At 24.8% G+C, this 19,378-nt stretch overlaps 1 protein-coding gene across 2 annotated transcripts; it reads right to left on the bottom strand.

Moving 5' to 3' along the window:
• Positions 1 to 206: 206 nt before the first annotated feature.
• LOC113552299 (TRPL translocation defect protein 14-like) lies at positions 207 to 17,546 on the bottom strand. 2 transcript variants are annotated; one of them, XM_026955103.1, is made up of 11 exons: positions 16,887 to 17,546; positions 4,173 to 4,240; positions 4,071 to 4,108; positions 3,472 to 3,509; positions 2,754 to 2,882; positions 1,681 to 1,817; positions 1,479 to 1,619; positions 1,210 to 1,402; positions 935 to 1,142; positions 697 to 878; positions 207 to 572 (listed from the first exon to the last, which is right to left on the bottom strand). In XM_026955103.1, exons 1-11 carry the CDS (start codon positions 16,957 to 16,959, stop codon positions 490 to 492), a joined length of 1,290 nt encoding a protein of 429 aa, XP_026810904.1. In that variant the 5' UTR covers positions 16,960 to 17,546; the 3' UTR covers positions 207 to 489. The 2 variants fall into 2 exon arrangements, with proteins under 2 accessions (XP_026810904.1, XP_026810905.1); XM_026955104.1 differs by having other exon boundaries at positions 16,914 to 17,545.
• Positions 17,547 to 19,378: the final 1,832 nt, after the last annotated feature.

Genomic DNA, 19,378 nt, shown 5'->3' with positions numbered 1-19,378 from the left:
AAGTAAATTTAAACCATTAGCATATTTTCATGACGTTCAAATGCAAATATTGCAAGTATTTACCTTTTATCGTTCTTTAATTGAAATTAATCTGCATTTGCAAAAAATCCAAATAATAAACTGTTTGTGTTTTAGATATTTTTAAAATAGTTTCTTATAATAATATTATAAGATATATCTAAAAATAATAAATAAATAACTTACTACCTACAGTATAATGTAATATAATGTACTGGTTGCAAAAAAAAAAAGAATTATAATAATAAAGAAAAAAACAATAGCAATTATAAAGAAAAATAATGCATAAACGTAAGTATGAGTAATTTATGTTACAAACTACATAAAGTACCTAGATTAGTAACTTAACAATCTATTGATAACAATTTTGTATACTACTTAACAAAACGTAAAAAAAAATGAATATTATACAATGATAAACATCTAAAAACAAAATTGTAATACTATATTAAAAATGTAAAAGCAAAGTCACTATTTCCTTAATTTTCCATTTGTATGAATGTAACTAACTTGATTGGTTTTATGATCACCTACACTCAGATCTTCATCTGGCCCTAAAAAAAATTTACAAAAGTTGCTACATCTATATCTTAAATAAAAATCTAACTCTAGCCTAATTTCACATACCTACAATAACTAAATATTACTCCTAAAAACCACTAGTTAAGTTAAAATTACCTTTCAAGTAGTGACAAAAATTTTTTGACTTGTCCCAATCTTCAACAAGTGACAAGTTAAACATGGAATAAGCTGCGTTACCAGTAACCTCAGCTTCAATGTCTAAGAATTTTGGTAAACGGTCAAGCAGCTCTTGGTCCTCAAGAGCAGAATACGTTTCAAGTAACACTAACCCTTCACACCTAAAACCAGATTGAAATGTTAATTTACTTGATTTTTAAAGTTGTTAGCCACATACCTTTTATGACAAGGTTTACAATAAATGTCCAGCTGGAAATACTGATTGTAGTGTATAAAACATCGCCTTTTTTTATAAATTGGATAGTGGGTTTCATCTTTTTGTGACAACAGATTCACATAGTCTCTGTGACTGAGCTGCGTTTTTACTTCTATTACTTGACCACGGACTCTAGGCCTGCGAATCGTATGTGTATAATTCCAATGGCCTATTATAAACAAGCAAAATTTAAGTCACGGTCAGTGACATCATGTAAGTAAAAACAGATAAAGAACCTTTTTGTCCTCGTTTTCGTAAACGAGCTTGCATATTTTTAGTATATGTCTGCAAGTAATTGTGTACAACATCAAAATCTTGAAATGGAGGAAACAACTGATCATTGGGTAGATATTTCACTAACCATTTACGTTTTTTCGAGTTTGTAGCTAATCTATCACCAGTGTCTAGGCCCAATTTCTGACAAACAGCCTAAAAAATAGTAATAAAAAAAAATATATAAATATTTTTAAAACCACCAACAATTAGTTTTAATGTTAATAATTACAGCTATCATTCTGCATATTTTATTTTCAAAATCTGATGAATTATCAATGACATCAAAGTATGGATGTCCGATCCATGATGCTGAAGCTTTAACATCTAGACTTTTAGCAAGAGAAACATCCTCTCTCCTACTCGTATGATCCTAAAATAGATGTTAAATTAAATAATGTTAAATACAATGGAAGAATTTATGACATGTTTACCTCAGTTGTATAAAAGTCTTCAGCCCCACATGCAGCAGAAACCATGTGAATTATTTGATTGTAACGATTGTCTCTCAAGTCAACCATGTTCAAACCATTTTCTTTCATTATCAGATCCCATTTATTACTAGGTATATCTATAAAAATAAATGATGAACTGTTCAATATTGTTTAATTTAAACATTTGTATGTTGAGTAAAGAAGTAATGTTTTGATTTTTTTAGGTATATTAATGACATATTTTTCGATCTACTAACTTTTCTAATTACTTCTATTACCTCTAGTTTTACTAATATTTAATTAAATATTACTAATTAAACACAACCAAATATATATATATATATATATATATATATAAATATTTATTTATGTCTACTCTTTTATTTATTATAACATTTATAACCAATGTTATTATATTTTTAACAAGAACATTATCAATAATTCAATGTCAAATTTTGTTATGAACTAATTTTAAATAAAAATAATTATCTATGAATAATTGATAAAAATTTAGTAGAAGGGGGTCTACTATTTTACTAGTCAGATATAAAATAAATTTCAATTACAAATAATCAAAATTATCATCTATAGAACTTTTAATGATTTCATTAAACTACAATGTTGTTGAACAGTGATCACTGATCATTATAAAAATAGTTTAAATTAATTTCTTCCTTTCACTAAAAATTAAAAATATTAAATTACGAAAGGCTGAACCAGATGTTATAAACTAAACAGAATATTGTATCAACAACAATTTAGTTAACAATACCAGAATATAAACAATAGTATACCACACATGTACATGTTTTATATTTTTTAAATATTAATAACATGTGCACTATTTTAATATAGAATCGTCACATTTACTGTGTTGAAGATAAAAAGAAAATTGTTTGTATTAAATAAAATATTATTTGGCAATTAAATTTTTTTTCAGTACTTTTAATCGGTTAATCCTTATCTGTTTCATTTTATTATAATAACTATACTTCTTGTCGTCAATACCATTTTTCGTTTTTTTTTATACTTAAATTTATATTTATAATATCAGATAAAAAGTTTTTTATTACACGCGGCAGCATCCATAGCACCTCTATCACAAATGATTAGACAGTCTTGGTCACATGATTCGCCCAGTTCAAAAAACGTGTTTTCTATTTGTAACATACATCTAAGAAGATTCTCTTGAAATTTATGGGCTGTAACAGAAAACAAAAATAATATCATGAGGTTAATGATAATAATTTCCAAGGACATGACATGTCTAAATAGCATCAAGCTTAGCCGCATAGGCTCATCATTCCATCGGTAAAAATTCTCCCTTCATAACTTGATTATTTGTGAGGCTTTTAAAATCAATATTATTATACAAACCGTAAAACGTAACGTAATACTATTTCAAAGGGGATATAATACAAATACTATGCGATTATAATAGAAATATATTATATCACATAGAAAATTTATTATGACCTACTAAGCTAGATTGAAATGCAGCCTAGGGATTGCTAAATAATTCATGGTCACGATAAAGAAGGTGTGTTAATTTTATTGCTGTATAAGAATAACAATTTAAAAACAGATGAAATATGACGTATACGGCATAATAAGCAATAGGGCGAAAAAGAACAGTCATGCACGGCGTAAAAAACATACTATTATGACTGAATTTGATGGTTAGCCAAAAAAATAACGTTTTTATCCTCACATTTTAAGGATATAATTGAAACTCACGTATAGCGTGACTAAGACAGATAAATTGTCATATATTATTTCGAAATGTATTACCTTCATCGTCACTTAATTCCGAAAATTTGATGCCACCACTGTAAAAAAAAAAAAAAAATAATAATTAAAAGGTAAACACTAAATATTGATTTACTGTCTAATTACTATTTAAAACTATCAATATTTTTAAACCTAACAAATTTTCAGGTTTTATTGCATTATAAATAAATAATATTTCATAATACAATACTGGTATTTACTTTTTTTTAAATGATACCCCTTAAGTTAAATGTTAACACAATATTTTTATGAAACAAAATTTAAAATAATTTATCGTCATAAAAAAAATAATTATAGGAATCCTATAAATGTATTCTTATAGCCAATTTTGGATTAAAAAGATAACTTGTTCAAGGTCGCCTTGCCTTAAAAAAATCCTATATGTTAAGGTCAGCAAATATCAAAAACTATGGAAAAAAATAATATAATCAAATATTTAAATAAATGAATTATGCAATAAAATAAAAGTAAAAACTTCAGTAAGCATACACGAGACTTAAATTTATTTTTATACATCTTATATTTAGAATTTTAATGTAGATTTATTATTAAAATTTTAAAAAAATAATATTTTAATTTAAAAAAAAATGATGGATTACCTTAATAGAACGTTGGCAGTCTCTGGAACTCTATAAACCTAAAAAAAAAAAAAAAATTCAACAAGATATTTTAACAATGGAAATAATTATTTTAACTTTTACCTTCCATCCTAAATTCTCAAAGAATGTACATAATCGTGACTGTCCCGTTGTCTTGCCACCACAAGGGCCTAAATTTAACAAATTATATAGGTATTATATATTTATAAAAATTAAAAAATGAATTCAAAATGCAAACATTTATATTTGAATAGAATAAAGTAGGTATATTAGTTTTAATAGTAATTAATTATATTATTTATCAAATATTTTAATATTTGTATTCAATTACTAGTAGATTGTATGAATGATTCTAATTATAAATAACAGAATGGATTATGTTAGTGAAATTTTAGTAAAAACAAATTGAGTTTCGGTACATCACATGCACGAAGTACAAATTAAGTTATCATAGAATAACATTCTTATCGACAGCAAGCAATACTAATCAATTTATATTTTAAAGTATGAGAGTATAATTTAATTAAATAACGTATTAGTGGCCCAAAAATAAAAATACGAATTTTAAAAAAATATATCTTTATTCTTTATTACGTATACTAAAATATACACGGTACGTCGGTATTTATATATTGAATACGTATGTTTAAATTACTTATTCAAGGAAACTACAAAATATTCATTAACATACAATTTTACTGTAAATTTATCAAAGTTATCATTAAACTAAAAGCAAAAGAATATAACTAAACAATATAGGTCAATATTATATTGACATATTCATTAGATATTAACATTGGGAACTAAATATAATTATATTATACCAATAAAAATAAGTAGTTGTAAAAGTTTTTATAGAGAAAAACAAAAACATTAATTTTTATTTTTTTTAATATACATAGACGATAAACATTATATAAAGATGGCATTATATAGTGGTATTTTTGGTCATTCGTGCACGTTAAAAAAATAAGTAATACAAATAATTTACGGAAATGTTCGAATATATGAATTACGAACAACACACACAATCATCATTCATGATCATAAATCTATGATCATGAAAATTATACAAATGTATTTTTTAGCCAGTATGATTACAACTTCAGTATGTTTACCATTAAATAACCTTTGTGAAATAACTACGAAAATAATTTACGATAAACCTTGAAATATATTAAACACAAATATACAATAATCATGAAACCCATCAGTTTAAAATTTAAATATTTAATATAACATATAATGCTGTATGAAGTTGTGACATGCACAATTATTAATAAAGAAACGTATATTTATATAGGTAGATAATTGTTTTTGTTTATTTGTAGGTTAGGTAATATATTATGGCAGAAAAATAATTTAAAATATTAAATCAAAAACTTTTACTTAAAGTTTAAAAATATTAACTAGGTAACCAATGAAGCACCAATGGTTTTTACAAAATATAACTATAAAGTACATTAGGTACAACTTTTACACATTGCCAAATGTTGATGATATTTTATTAGATGAAATAATTTATAGTTGATGATGTTTATGAAAAATGTAGTGTTTTATACATTTATTTAACTACTGAATTAGTTAACTTTCGTAAAGAATAACTATAATGAATGCATGTTGTTGATAGTTTTTAAAAAATCATTCAATACTAATCTACGGATAAATGTATACGTAATACAATTTAATTAATTACGCTAAGAGGATAATATAATAGCGATATCTGAAGATCAACATCAACTGCAATCGCCCATCAATAATAAAAAAATCAAATTACTAAAAGTATACATTTTGCATGACCCATATATTATTAGTAAGATTAAGTATGATTAGGTATACCAAGTACTATTTTTAAACTAAAACTTTAATTTTTAAAACAAATGAACGTTTTATTTAAGTTACAATATAATCTTTGTTTTGTTAGATGAATTGAATATTTATATCAATATAAATATCGCATTAATAACCTTTAGAACGCAGCCTTATAGGAAATGTGATTTATTTAAAATTATATTAATTAATAGGCGGCCCAAATAAACTATGTGCTAATTCGTAAAAAAAAGAAAATGTATAACACAACGAAATTCATATAATTTATATAAATCATTTAATTTTTTGAGACTGAAAAAAAAAAAATTATATGTTTTACTAAAATGTATTATTAAATAAGAAAACTAAGTAATAGTTAGATTGTTTTATTTAAGCTTATAACAAATTCACCAATACAATTCTAATTAAATAATAGAATAGGTACTTAAGTAAGTTTAATAATTATTATCGTAATGATAGAAATAAAGGTTTAAATTAAAATAGTTATATAATTTATATTTTTAAATATGCCTTAATTGATTGTAAAATGTAGAACTATTGCACTTGAAGGTAATAAATAATTTGTTTCGTATTCAATGCGACATTTCCCTATGTATATTTATATACAAGGTGATTCTTTTATCTAATAACACTCATTATTTCCAAATCTATGAACTGTCTTGAAAATATTTATTTTAAATAATTTCTAAACAATATAAAATAACATTAATTTAAAAACATTATATTTTAATTTTTTAAGTTGTTTACATTTTTGAATGATAGTACACATTTTTAATTTCGTATTCTGAAGCAGAATATTTCCCGAAGTACTTCGACACCATAAAAATCAAAATTTAGATGAGTAGTTGATAAGTTATAAATATTTAAAGTTTGGGTGAGCGAAGTAGTAAATCAACGTTTGGTGAGATATTCCCACTCCACGCACCTAAACTTTAACTTTAATTAAACTACTCATCGGAGTTTCGATTTTTATGTATCGAAATACTCAAGAAAATATTCTACTTCATAATATGAAATGTTATCATTCAAAAAAGTCAAAATGTTATTTTATTTCGACAGTTAATTATAAAAAAAAAAAATATTTTCAAAAACGTTAATACATTTTGAAATAATAAGTGTTGTTTGATAAAAGAATTACCTAATATAACATTATAAACTTAAATTCATAATAATATTATTATTAGAATTACAAAGTGATATAGCTATTTAAGTATAATATAAAAAAGCACAAAACAGATTCAAATAAGTAGATCATGTGTGACGTGTTTAAATTTAATTATAACTATTATGTAATGTAATATTGAATGTAGACGTATTTTTTTCAAACGAAACTATCGGGCATAGTTTAATCAAACTACATTATTTTAAACTTAAAAATGAAAAACAACAGTAATTATTATATTGAATTTTTAAAAAACGCGCGAATAGATAACTTTACTATACGATAGATTAATAATTATACATAAAATGTAAAACCGATAAAAAAAAATATACCTGAACTCAAGATATTTTTTATATACTAATTTGCAACGAAGATAATAATAAATAAACCATTATTACAGTAAAAATGGAATTAATATAATTATTTTAAGCAGGTAGTTAGATACTAAAAAAACCTCAGTCATAATTTAAATATTATACTAAATAATATTGGTTAATTTGCAAAAATAATTGTTGACTTGAACAAAACATATTATATTTTATACAAGTAAAAAATTCACTACAAGATGATGTGATTAGATTATTAATTATTATTTATTAATATGACATAGATGCACACGGTCACAAATGTCTAATTAGTAATTACCATATAAATTACTTTAATAGTCGCTCAACCTACCAGTACTAAGTATTAAACGTAGGTATATGTACTAACTTATTCAGAGTGTATGAGTATTCTTTCAATATTCAATGTCGTGTTAATTGTTCATATGTTTTTACAACATACTTTTTAAATATTTGTTCCAAATGTAAAATTTGATACATTACAAAATATAATTTATTAAGTAGATATTTATCCAATCAAGATATTAAACAATATGGGTTAATTTTATATCAGTTATTGGAATGTAAATAACGCATAAAGAGAACTACCATAAGCTACCATTATATTATTTTATTTATACAGACATTTAAATGATACAACTATAACACACTACCAAAACTAAACACTTGTTGAAATAAAAATACATACATTTAAAAAATAAATATTTGTCAGTGACCATTATGACTAACATAAAATAGAGGACAATAATATTATTATTGTATATTATGTACATGTATAAAAATAGATAATGAATTAATTTTAGAGTAGTAAAAAAACTATAATATGATATTACACACACCCTCAGTCAATCACCAACATCATTAAATTCATCACCATTTCCAGCCTACAATCAAAAATTTAACAATCAAATTAAAATGTATTATAAGTAAACCTGTTTACGTGTACATATCTAATGTCCATGTGGCCGATGGGTCTTTTCTCAGTATGTTATTAGTTTATTTTATATTAACATTATTCATATATTATGTTTAAACAAATTACAATAATAACCAATAGACTATAATTATTATATACATACTATTAAAGCACGTAGGTATTACAATTTTAAGTTTAATAAGTAATAACTACTGATAATTTTTATACGTAGATATCTAATATATTAATAATATAACGAATGATACAAAAATGATTGTATTCAAAATTACCTTAATAAATACGTGATACTAGAACATATTTTTCTAATATAATCATTTAACTACGTGTATGGTGTATACATATAGTACATAGGTATACTTATTATAAGCAGTCATTAATTTTAAACCTAATTTGCGGCGTTTCAGCTAGGCAAATCAAAATGTGTAATGATTGTTATGTTGCTAGAAATTATAATGAAGAGCACTGACCTCGCTTATTATTATAACTAGGTTTTTTTTTTTTGATAGATTGGTAATTAATTATAAAACTGAATTCCTTGAGTTATATTGTATGTAGGTTACCAAGTACCTTATACCTATATCGAACATCATATTGTTTTTGTTATACTCGTTATTAGAACAATTAATTATTTATTAGAAATAACTATTTTTCTTCTTTGTAGTTAGACAATTGTTAAATGTTATTTAGTTGATATGCATATATAAAGACATTTTATGAAACAATATTACTGAAGAAATAATTCAGTTTAACATATGTAAATCAAATAAAGGTATATTAATATACTATTGTCTATTATTATAGTAATACATTACTATAATCATAATATTGTAAATTAATATTTATAATATGAGATATTATTGATAGATATTTAACTTTAAATTAAAATATAATGTAGCCTACAGTACACAGACCGTATTTTAAAGATGCACACTTTATAGTTTATACAGCGCAATTAATAGGTATAAAATAAAGTTATGTATTTATTAATAACTACATAATTTCACAATAATTCAAATTATTTCACAGTTGTTAATCAGAGAAAAAGACCAAACTGGTATAAAAAATTAACGTATATTTAAGATTCTAGACAGAGCGAGGAAAATGTAAGAACAACTATGATATATTTTTGAGCCTGACATCACGTTTTGGAACAGAAAATGTTCATCAATATTCAATCTTTAACATTTTTGGTGATTTTTAATATTTAAATTTGAACTAAATAGTACTTTGGAAGTTAAAATTAAGAATTTTACTACTATTTTTTTTTAATAATTGGAAATAACAAAAAAAAAAGGCAAGATAACGGAAATATTAATTTTTGTAGTTATCGAAACCAATAATGTCAAATAATGAATCAATAAAATCAATTTTGTTTAATTGTTGTGATCAAACAGAAATAACTAGATTTGAATTTTTCATAAAATATTTAAGATTTATTTCTCTAGATATGATACAACTCAAAATATATTGCCTGTTTTCGAGCTATTTATAAAAATTTTACATTTTCTTATTTTTTTATTTTTTATGATAAAATTTTTGTTTGTTGGTCAAAAGGCTTAAAAATGAGATTTTAGAAACTATAGTTTCTTGTAAATTGTTATAATGGGCATATCGTATACAGGAGATTCTACAGTACGGGTTCTCCAATTTTTTAATTATGTTAATGTAAAAACTAAAATTTATTATACTTTAATATTATCGAGTTATTTATTATACAAAAACAATACAATGTTATTTCTTTTTAATGCATACAACAGTATTGAAGACCATGCACTAGTAAATAAATTGAGTATAAAAACTTAATAGGGTATATATGAGTTACATAGCAGAAAACGTAAAATACTGAACAAATATTGGAGATTTCAGACGTATAATTAAGAATGTATAACGAGGTTTTCCTCGGTTTTATGTCTAAATAAGTATTTATCACGAATCACGACATATAAAATAACATCTCAAACACATGATTTCCAACTTTTATATTGACACTGGGATAAAAATATAAGATTGTATTAAATTCTTATTAAAATGTATTATCATATATCTCATTAGTTTCACTATTCTTTTCCAAAATTTAAATTTCAAAATTATATAAAGGGGGTACTTTTAATACAGTTTAATTTAAAAATTTTAATCAACAACTTTTAAGACTGGCATTAAAATTAATATCTATAATGATTTAAAACATATTTTTACTTATTTAATAAAATTTTCTTTTTTTTATCCTAGGTACTGGTTATACAGTAAACAGCTAACCATTTTTGTAGTAGTATAATTATTATTATACACATATTTTTCACTTTTTCATATTTAACTTTTAAAAATACATTGTTTAACGACGAAAACCATTATTAATTCTTTTTTATAATAAGTAACTAAAATACAATACAATAAATTTTTTTTCGCAAAAAAATTGTTTTAACAATGTTAAGGCAGAAGGTATTTATAATATATAATATAAATAAAAATTAATGTACGTATTTTGTTGTTTCTTTTTTGGAAAATAAAAAAATATTTAAAAAATACTGGTATTAGTTATATACCCAACTACTGGTATTTAAGTACATTTTTAAACAGATTAATTGTTCTGGTGTTTTTGATATATTGTAATTAATTATATAATATATATTTAAATGTTTAAATTTCAAATAATATTGCAGTGTTACATTTAGTACTGTGATTTTTTTTAATTTTGTGACCGAAGACATGTACAACAGAAAAAATTATCAATATGAAGCGTAATTTCTGGTAGTAAATCGAATTTTTTTTGTACATTGCGATTGTGGCGAAGACTGAAATAATATATACAACAATAAACATATAATATAACAAAATAATTTAATATATATAACACCGATTATTGATAAGAAAGATATTTTTTTTTGTAATTCAAAAAACGAATAATCATCATATAGTCTTGGCGCATTTCACCAAATATTTATAATATTTTTTTTTATTTTATTTACACATACATTTTCCTGATAGTGAAATTATTTAAAAATTAAGAAGGTAACAAAATTAGATATTTAGGTATGATTTTAGATTGTAATTTAAAATGGAGGTTTCGTGTACTACATGTCTAAATATAAATATGCGCCTACGAAAAATAAACTATTTTATTAGAACAAAATTTTCTCCTGAAATATAATGAAAATTGTTTAAACATCACTTTATCAGTTTATTTCACAGTATGACATAGCAATATGGGGTAGTACCTTGGAAAAAACAATAAGACCAGTTATTTCATTACAAAATAGTGTTGTTCGTATCAGCCTTAATAAAACAGGTCGAGTCAAACCTACTAAGAATAATTATAAAAAACTATATGTACTATGTACTTCCTCTTAGTTTACTGTAGAAAAAATATTCTATATCCTTAAATTCATACTAAAAAATCACTCTCAATTTGATCCATGGATCAAAGCATATATAACTTATATAACTTATATTTACTTATATATATGTATTATGCATATATAAGTAAACGCGAATCTTTAAGATATGATTTAATTGTAAATTATACAAAAAAAGGTAAATGTCAGAAATCTGTTGATTACTTAAGACCAACATATTTCAATTATCTAAATAATTATTTTAAGAAACATCCTAGAGTAAATAATAATATTAATATAAATGGTACTTTTCGGTTATCGTACTCTAACTGATTGGGAAATACGGATTCCATTATCGTACTCTGTGTTGTATAATAAAAATATAACAAAATAATAGTAATAATATTCTTTGTTATTATAAATAATTATAGGTAAGTACTGTAAGCAAATATAAGTACCTATCAAAAATAATTAGATATCGTTAAATCATGTCTCTTTCATAAAAATTTTTTTATTTTATTAAACATATTTTTTATTTTTTTTTTATTCATATTTTATTAAAATAAATTATTTTTTTGGTACCAAAATTTTTTTCTTTATTATATATTTTATATATTTTTTTAATATTTCAGCTCTTTTAATGCTATTTAAAAATATTTTAAATTTCTAATTTTTTATAAGTAATTTTCGGTTTATCTCGATTAAATTTAGTTTAAGAATCTTCAACAAACATTAATCTAAGATTCCCTCGTAAATTGATACTGCAAGAATAAAAAAAAAATGAAGTTTAGCGTAAAGCTACTTTACACTTTTATGAACGTAACTGAATATTAAAAAAAGTACAGCGATTTAAGTTACTTTGTTAAAATTCAGAAGATTCTACTGAATATTGAACTAAAATATTAGTAAAATAAAGATATCGAAAATACACATTTTTCTTTATAAGCATTTAAATTTAAATGTTAACAACTTTAAAATCAAAATTTGAAAAAATTCCAAGCATAAATTAAAATTCACGACCAATATTTTTAATTACTTTTTTAGAAAACAAAATTAAATCACTTAATTTGAGGTAATAATTACCAAACATTATTTATAAAAGAAACACCTTTTATCTAGTCTTTTATACAGACTTTTACCAAAATAATATTATAAATATATCAGTAATCAGTTAATATTTGTGTAATAATAATAATTTTTAATTGAATTCAGTGAAGTAAAATATTTATGAATTTATGATATTTCAAATAACTTTAGACACTACTAGACATCAATTATAACAAATAATTCATAGTTTATAAATGTATACGAATTTTTATACAAATCAATGCTGTCTGTTGATATGATAATAATTCAGGATTATACACAAATAATACCTTCTTTCTCGCAATTGAACACACAGGAGACAGGATTACCCATTTATTTGTATACCTTCTCATCTAATAGTTTTATTATAATCTAATAATTCATGCTAAAGGTAAGCTAATCTACTTACTAACTATTTATGATTTTAATAAACCTTTAAATTTTATCATGGATTAAATATTTTTTTTGTATTTCATACCAAAATGTAAAAAATCTTCCGTGAAATTAAGACTTACGGCATTTGATTAATAAGATAATGTTGCCAATATATTGATACATTACAATTGTCGATATTGTTTTTAATTTGAAATTAACATTTTTTATTGTTATTGTTTTATGCTTAATAATATTTTGCATTCTTCATTATTTTTTTTGTATAACTACAAGTAAAAAGTATAATACATAAATAACTTATACATTTAAGAAACAACAAACACTGTCATACAAAATGGATCACCGTGATTTCCCGTTTTCTAATGTTAACTTTACGAAAAAACTTTAAAATACGATTACCCTACTTAAAATATTTATAATCTTATTCAGTATTTTCTACTGAATAACTATACAATATTTATACGTAATAACTAATAAGATAAAGATTTGTGAACGACAATATTAAAAGTTATAAATAAAATATATATTGGATATTTCTATGCAACTGATCTAAAAAGTAAATATTACTAATTTAAATGATGAAGAAAAAAATCAAAAATGTAATTTTGGTCTTTTAGCCTCTAATATTCGTCACACCACTCACACCCAATATTTTAATATTATTATGAAATATATAATGATACCTTTTTTCAGAATACTTGAATTACCCGGTAAAAAAACGTATACATATTATAAGAATTGATATAAAACCTATACTTACAACTATTAAAGAATAAAAAAAACATGAAAATCAAGACTGTACACAAAGCGTTTTTGGATAACACATACAATGAACATGTAGGTACTTATAGTATCTACCTACTACCTACACCTGGTTTTTAGTAAACTAAAAATAAAACCCTAAAAAAACGAAATAAATTCTAAGTTAACCTTAAGATAATCTAACCTAATATATTCGTTAAATGTATGTTTATAGGTACCATACCGGGTACATCACTGAGTACCTGTCAGTTTAATTTTTTTTCCGTGTATCGTAATTTATAACAGAGTAAGATTTAGGAAAAAACCTACCAATTTATGACCTTTAAATTATATAATACCTATTACATAAAAAAAAAAACTATATACCATTTGACACACTACGTTTTTCTTGGTAAGTATGTACATTTGTTTTATATAACTCTACGTGTAGTTCTACAAAATTAAATTTTTAAAAAATGAAAAAATTATTATCCTTTATTTATTACAAAGAATCTGCCAACAACAAAATCAATTTTATTTTTCCAAATGCTGATAGCTATTTATTTATTAATAACTATAATTTACACGTAAAAACAAAAATACACTGTATAATTTTAATTAAACTTAGAACTACCTATAATTGTAATGGTTGGAAAGGTCAGAAAAAATAAGAAAATGGAAAAAGCGTTATTTAATTTTTTAGGGAAAAAAGTCTGACTAACTAATCACAGGTGAAAAAATTCAAACAAAATTCTAATTTATTATACGGTAATAATGCTCGAGTCTAGATTATAGGTTAAAGTACAGAATTCTTCATTATATAGATCATAGATGGGTAGCAGAAGGTAAGGTAATAAATATAGCAAAATTAATCTGTAAAAAAGATAACATAATATTAACATTGTAACACATTCAATAAAACTCGATCGAAAAATTAAATATTGTATAATATTAGAAAACTAATCGGAGTTTAATCACATCAAACTAGAAAATCCAAATTGTAATAGTAATTTTTAAATCAGCCAAGAATAATTTATAATGCTTTAAGTTGGGAGTAGACAAAGCTAAAAAAGTGTTACAAGACCAAGGTGACCCAGCACAAAAATATGTAAATTCGGCAACACTGGTTTACGAAATTTTTGTTTGTGTTTAATAATAATAGTGTAAGAATTTTTAAATAATATTAATCATTATATAAGTAAACAAAATAAATATTAATCAATATTTAATTTACATCAATTGACTAATAGTTTTGAATTATTTAAAATTTAATAAATTAAAACATTATCCGACTTTTTTTCCGTGTTTTTATTTCTGATATTCCTAGGTATAAATTGTATATTTATATTCTGAACAAATTGTTCTTTTGAATACATTATATTAGCTATATATTATATAATTTATAAACAGTAAACATCGAATAAAAAATTTACATATTTACATTATATGGCTGAAATAGTTCATAAACTTTTCAACTTTAGATTGGTTAAAAGTGGAGTGGTAGAGTTGAGACTTGAGACTCATATAATTATATTTCATTCGACGTTCAATTTTGAAATACAATATTAGATAACCATATAGGTATAATAAAGAATTAGCCATTTCCTATTACTATTAACTAATAATACTATTCTACTATATATGTGTACATAAACAATAAGTAAGGAAATATTTTAGTATTCTACCCGACTACCCCAGAACATATAATATAAGAACCAAAATAATTGGTCATATCCATTACAAGTTGATCAGGTGAATGATTGCAGTTCACTAGTGCGGTTAACGATAGATAATGAGTAATAACCTTATCCCAATACACAAAATCTGTTTACGATGTCACTTTTACAGCGAATCCCACTTATTCAACATAATGTATTATTATATATATAATATTATAGTATCGCACCTATGTACATCAGTAGTTGAGGAAAAGGTACCTGTATTATTATTTAAAACTGTTTAATGTATATAACTATAACAAGTAAACATACCTATACATTTTTATCAAATGAAAAATATCATTAAATTAAATTAACGTCTAGGTGTTTTCAAGCACCTACTATAGAGTATGGTGTAAATACAGAAATCGCTAAATTATAGTGTTGTCCAAACAACAATATTATATAATTATAATTGTATGTATGCACGTTGCAGGTACGTAGAGATATATTGGGTATAGTAACTTTAAAGTAGTACGACTCCTTATTTATGAATCGCCAAATTAGATTTAAACGGACCATACGATTTCCGCGAATATTGGAAGAGAGCGAAAACATAATACTATTTAATAAAAATATATTATGCGAAAATACTCGGCGCCAGAATGGAATAACAAACGGTTTTAGTAGACCCAACCCAACCCATGAGTACATGTTTATTGTTTATGTATACCTATAATATATTATTATCAAGTGTTTGTATTGGTTGTAGTTGGAGTTAAACCGACAAAATCGATTTGATTTATTAACAGACAGCCCAGACAAGAAAACGCTGTATGTGCGAAAACGACGTACGCAATGTGGACGATAGTGGGAAGTGGGCGGACGGTTATTTAATTTTTCTTCCCCACCCTGAGAATCCTCGGCGATACTTACTACGATACCGATAAACATGAACCACGGGGTGCTCGCGCATTTTCTGAAGATGTGTACAAAACGGTCAGTTTATCATTGTGAACTTTGAGAAACCATGATTTTATTTACACAGACTCCTGTCAATGTATTTGTCCCTAACCATCCTCGTCGGATAGGTTCTCAATCTCAAACGACTGATGAATAATGATTGGAAACATAATAAAATTTTGCCAATATCTCCAGACCACGTCTGATCAATTTTTTAAAAAAAAACGCTCCACAATTTGGAAACCTGGAGGGAATGAAGACAATCCCCTAACGAAATATACTGATATCACGATAATAATTTCTTTGAGCCATAAGACGAAATCAGTTAAACACAATACCTAACTACAGATTATATACTTATAATACCTACGATACGCGTGTGAGGAATCGTTCTTACCACCGGTCAATACGATTTTGTAGAGTTTCTTGATTTTGCCATCCATCGTGAATATTTTTGTGAAGACAATGGGAAACGGATGACACTGGACCGCGTGTTAAGTGTTAACTGCTGCTTGACGACGGCGGTAGTGGCGTGAGAACCATGTGACTTTTGTTGTTGTTGGTGGTGGTGGCGACAACAGTATCGTTCACTCGTTGTGTCCAAACTCGGAAGAGACCGTTCGCGCGATGATGGAGGCGGCACGCCGGCGGTGTAAATAAAACGACTGCTCGGACGGTTTCCCGACGGAACTCATTGCGCGCAGCAATTGTTTGTTGTTATTATTATTCGCAGTTCGTAAATTATTATTATGATTGTGATTGTTGGAGTCGCGTGATTGCGGGAACTACAAAACGGCGAGAAAAAGAGAGGGAGTAAAAACGAAAAGCTAAAAAAAAAAATTATTATTTTCACAGCAAAAACCGCGACCGGACTAGCGCACGCGTGCGAACGTTGCGCGTCCTGGCTACAGCCAACTGACGAGTGTGACCGCGTGCGCGATGTAAGCGTGTACGGGGACTAGACAACAACCACACTCGAATACGGTTTCACGGGTGCTGTCTTGCGGCTGAGTGGCAGTGGTGCTAAGTGGTGGCCTGTCTACTCTCGTCGATTATTTTGTTATCATTGACCGCCGTCGTTCCAGTTTATCACTCGATACGACTGATATCACAGCTGCTGTTATCTACAAGTTCCACCCACCCGCGCCAAAAAAATAAGAACAGCATAACAGCTGTTCTATGACCATTACCGGTCACACTGAGTCGACGAGCCCGAACGTCGACTTGGTTACCGTCTACCCATATATTTATTGTTATTATATACAAATATTATATTATACTATAGTCTATAACTATATGGTCTATATGTCTACAAAGTATTTACTATTAATTATACAATATTTGTATCATATTATATTTATTATTATTTATTTGAGTCAATACCGGCCTTACCGTAGAAACAGTATGAATAGGTTCGTTGTATAAAATATAATGAATAGCCATGGCGCAATTTGGGGTGGTCACTGAGCTTGGAGATCATTATCGCTATCATAATTTATGTCATTGGTCAAATAAAAAAAGGGTTTTAGCACCCCATGTTTTTTTTTTATTAAAATGGCGCCACTGGCAATACTTACAATTAATTTAAATGTTATTGTGTATAAAATTAATAAATTATAAAATGTAATAATTTACATTAAAAGTTTCAAGTCCACACAAATTCGTATTTCATAATAATAATTTTGAGCTAAAAAAAGTAACTTAAACCGTTCTTTTTCGTTTAAATATCCAGTTTTGTTCAAATATGTATAGATTAAAAAAATAATTATGCTATTTGGTCATTTGGATATTTTTTTTAATATATGATCTGCTTTAATAGAACCTTGTTATATATTTTCAAATTTTACGTAAAAATTTAAAATTTTATAAAATATTATAACTACAACAAAATTATTTGCAAATGTTCATGATTTTAATAAATGTTAACAAAATTTGAACTTCTATTGCTTATAGAGTTTTAAAATTTCATGAAATTTATTTTCTTAAAATATATATGAAATATTTCATTGCAATGAAAAATAAAATATAAATTATTATATCTGAAAGTTTATAATCACGTTAACTTGCAAGTAAAAATTTTCAAAAGTTGGTTTATTGTGTGAAACAAAGAAAATATGTATAATAAATAATAATAATAATAACCAATAAAGACCCAATTAATAATACTAGTGATAAACATCAAAAATGTATAGTGCATATTTTTGCATATTTACTATCAATATTTTCTATATAATCAATAGATTATTTCTATTTAATTATAACCGAATACATTTAAAAAAAGAAAAAAATATTTTTAATATTTCACTGAAATATTTCAAATTTAGAACCCTAAATGCTTATAAAAAAAATTGAGCTAATTTGTCTTTAATATTTTAAAATAGCTTTTAAAGTAACTTATTAAGAATCTTGTGTTAAATTTATTAAATTTTTAATAAAGGGAAAAAATTTCATCAACAATTATTGAAAAAAATACAATAAAAAAAAATATATAAAGAACTTTAAAAGAATCGACATCATATTTTTAAAATTATGTTATTTATATAAAAAAATACTAATGTAAGCATTTAGTGAAATTTTCAAGTATCTTTTACGGTTATTCGTTTTTACATTACAACAAAATAAGAAAATCAATATTGTTGAGAAAACTGATTTTGTATAAAATATGTACAAGTATGTATATATTAAAATTAAAAATCTAAGCAATTATGTTACTCCAAAAGGTAATGAGTAATGAACTAATGACATAGCAAAAAATCGCTCCATTGGTCAATTGTAACTTGGACTGGGGACTTGTGAAGATAGCGATCACTGATCAGTGGCCATCGAATGATTCACAGCAAAAGGTAAGTAGATGACATAAAT

The sequence above is a fragment of the Rhopalosiphum maidis genome, chromosome 2 (genome assembly GCF_003676215.2).
Source record: "Rhopalosiphum maidis isolate BTI-1 chromosome 2, ASM367621v3, whole genome shotgun sequence".
Lineage (NCBI taxonomy): Eukaryota > Metazoa > Arthropoda > Insecta > Hemiptera > Aphididae > Rhopalosiphum > Rhopalosiphum maidis.
The sequence above is the reverse complement of the archived record's forward strand: the minus strand, read 5'-3'. Positions and strand labels throughout refer to the sequence as shown.

Excerpts from the sequence above, each read along its gene's own strand:
- LOC113552299 (XM_026955103.1), bottom strand. The coding sequence starts at position 16,959 with ATGGATGGCAAAATCAAGAAACTCTACAAAATCGTATTGACCGGTGGT. Across the intron at positions 1,818-2,753 it reads TGCTATGGATGCTGCCGCGT|ATATACCTAGTAATAAATGG; the intron begins GTAATAAAAAAC and ends TTATTTTTATAG. Across the intron at positions 1,620-1,680 it reads AAGACTTTTATACAACTGAG|GATCATACGAGTAGGAGAGA; the intron begins GTAAACATGTCA and ends CATCTATTTTAG.